Source organism: Quercus lobata, chromosome 5, assembly GCF_001633185.2.
Source record: "Quercus lobata isolate SW786 chromosome 5, ValleyOak3.0 Primary Assembly, whole genome shotgun sequence".
In the NCBI taxonomy this organism is placed as follows: Eukaryota; Viridiplantae; Streptophyta; class Magnoliopsida; order Fagales; family Fagaceae; genus Quercus; species Quercus lobata.
The window spans coordinates 73,551,452-73,553,212 of record NC_044908.1 but is presented as its reverse complement, the minus strand read 5'-3'; the positions used below and the strand labels follow the sequence as shown (position 1 = coordinate 73,553,212).

At 34.7% G+C, this 1,761-nt stretch overlaps 1 protein-coding gene across 1 annotated transcript; it reads right to left on the bottom strand.

Annotated features, from left to right (window-relative positions):
- On the bottom strand, window positions 1-957 carry LOC115992200 (15.4 kDa class V heat shock protein-like). The gene is made up of 2 exons (XM_031116293.1): window positions 716-957; window positions 1-578 (listed from the first exon to the last, which is right to left on the bottom strand). Exons 1-2 carry the CDS (start codon window positions 852-854, stop codon window positions 310-312), a joined length of 408 nt encoding a protein of 135 aa, XP_030972153.1. The 5' UTR covers window positions 855-957; the 3' UTR covers window positions 1-309.
- Between the last annotated feature and the right edge of the window lie 804 nt (window positions 958-1,761).

Here is a 1,761-nt window from a genome sequence, read left to right as displayed (position 1 = left end):
TTTATTGATCAAACAGACCCAATATTAATTGATTAAAGTTGGAATATGGTCTTAAAAGTTAAAACCAAAGTGACATCAACATAGGAACTCAGGATGCAAATTCATTTTTACCCCACATCCATACACATACACCATTGCCATAAATCTTGAATACTCCTATCTTTTTGGAAACAATAGAGACACCAATAAATTTAAAATCTTTTTGTTCATAGGGACTTCAAATCTAGCACATGCCAGAAATGATTATAATAACTTTCTAAAGAGCTTAATCTTAGCATCCAAGTCCTAAAGCCAACACCATGTTTCAATTCAAGCAGCACGTGCAACAACTTCTGGCTGTTCTGGCTGGTTTGCCAAATCAATATACAAGCCCCTCCTCCTGAAAGACCTTGGCACTGTAATTGTTAGAACCCCATGTTCATACCCAGCAGAGATTCCATCAATATCAACCCTGCCTGGAAGCCTAAACTTCTTCATGAAGCTCTTAGCAGGCACTGAGGATTCATCTATTGCCTCAGTTCTAATTATGAGGTACCTTGAGTCCTCAACTTCAACCTTTATTTCTTCTTTTCTAATACCTGCCATAACAACCAAAAGAGAACAAGTATAATACTATATTCAATTCCCATGATAGCATATAACAAGAAAATGAAATAAAACATAAAGGATAAGAAGATAGGAAAGGAAGGTATGGTAATATTGTAAGAAGGCTTACCAGGGAGATCAGCTGAGAAAACGTGAGACTCTGGGGTTTGTGTCCAATGAACATAGTTTTCAGGGGTGAACTGGTAGGGGAAAAGGAGATGAGAGGGGTAGAGGTATTGCCAAGAAGGGTGGAGAGGTGAGAGATCCATTGCTTGAGATGAGAGTAACAGTTTGTTTTGGTGGTAATAAAGATGCGGGGTTGGCTTATAAGTGGGAAAGGATCATGGTTGGTTGAACCTTTATATAGCAAGTTGCCCAATGGGGGTATGGGCTTTTGGAGTTGGGAATGTGGCTGGAATTCAAAGTGTACATAACTTTCTAAAAAAGACAAATTTACCCAAAAAATTTTTCTTTTCTTTTTTTGGAGGTCAATATATATATATATACATAAGTTAAGAATTTAATTTGAGTTGGTACAATCGCTAGGTAATAATTTTGTGTTAGTATTCAGTAAAAAAACAAAAAAAGGGTGTTAGTTTTTTTTTGTTTTTTCTGAGAAGATGGATGTTAGTAATGTTGATTGTTGAGTTGGCACATCACTAGGCCAATGGCATTACCGTAAGTCTGTATCAAAGAAAAATCTCATTGACAGAAATATCAAAGCTTTAGGCTTTAGAGACTCAAAAAGGGGAAAAAGTTAATGGAATTTTTTTCAATTGCATGTTTAGCATGTTGATTTTGATAATGGCTGTCGCATAATGACCAAATTTGATTAGGCTAAATGAACTTGGAAATTTTATTCCTTTTTTCCCACTTAGATTTGACACATAGCATCCAATCATGAAGATAATACCTAACAGCCAGGCCAGTTAAAATACTTTGTGCTGCAGATCTCCAAGCTATCCACATCAACTTCAGAAGATTGAAAAAGAAAAGTAAGAAAGAAAAAAGAACAGAGAAATCAATGGATATATATATATATGTCTTGAGTATATAAAACAAGCTATATTAATATAATATTACATCAAAGCCTTTGAGGAAATCTTGAGGCATTTATCTTTTTTTTTTAAAGGTTAAGTATACCATCAATTTTAAGTCATTGTATACAGTATGACA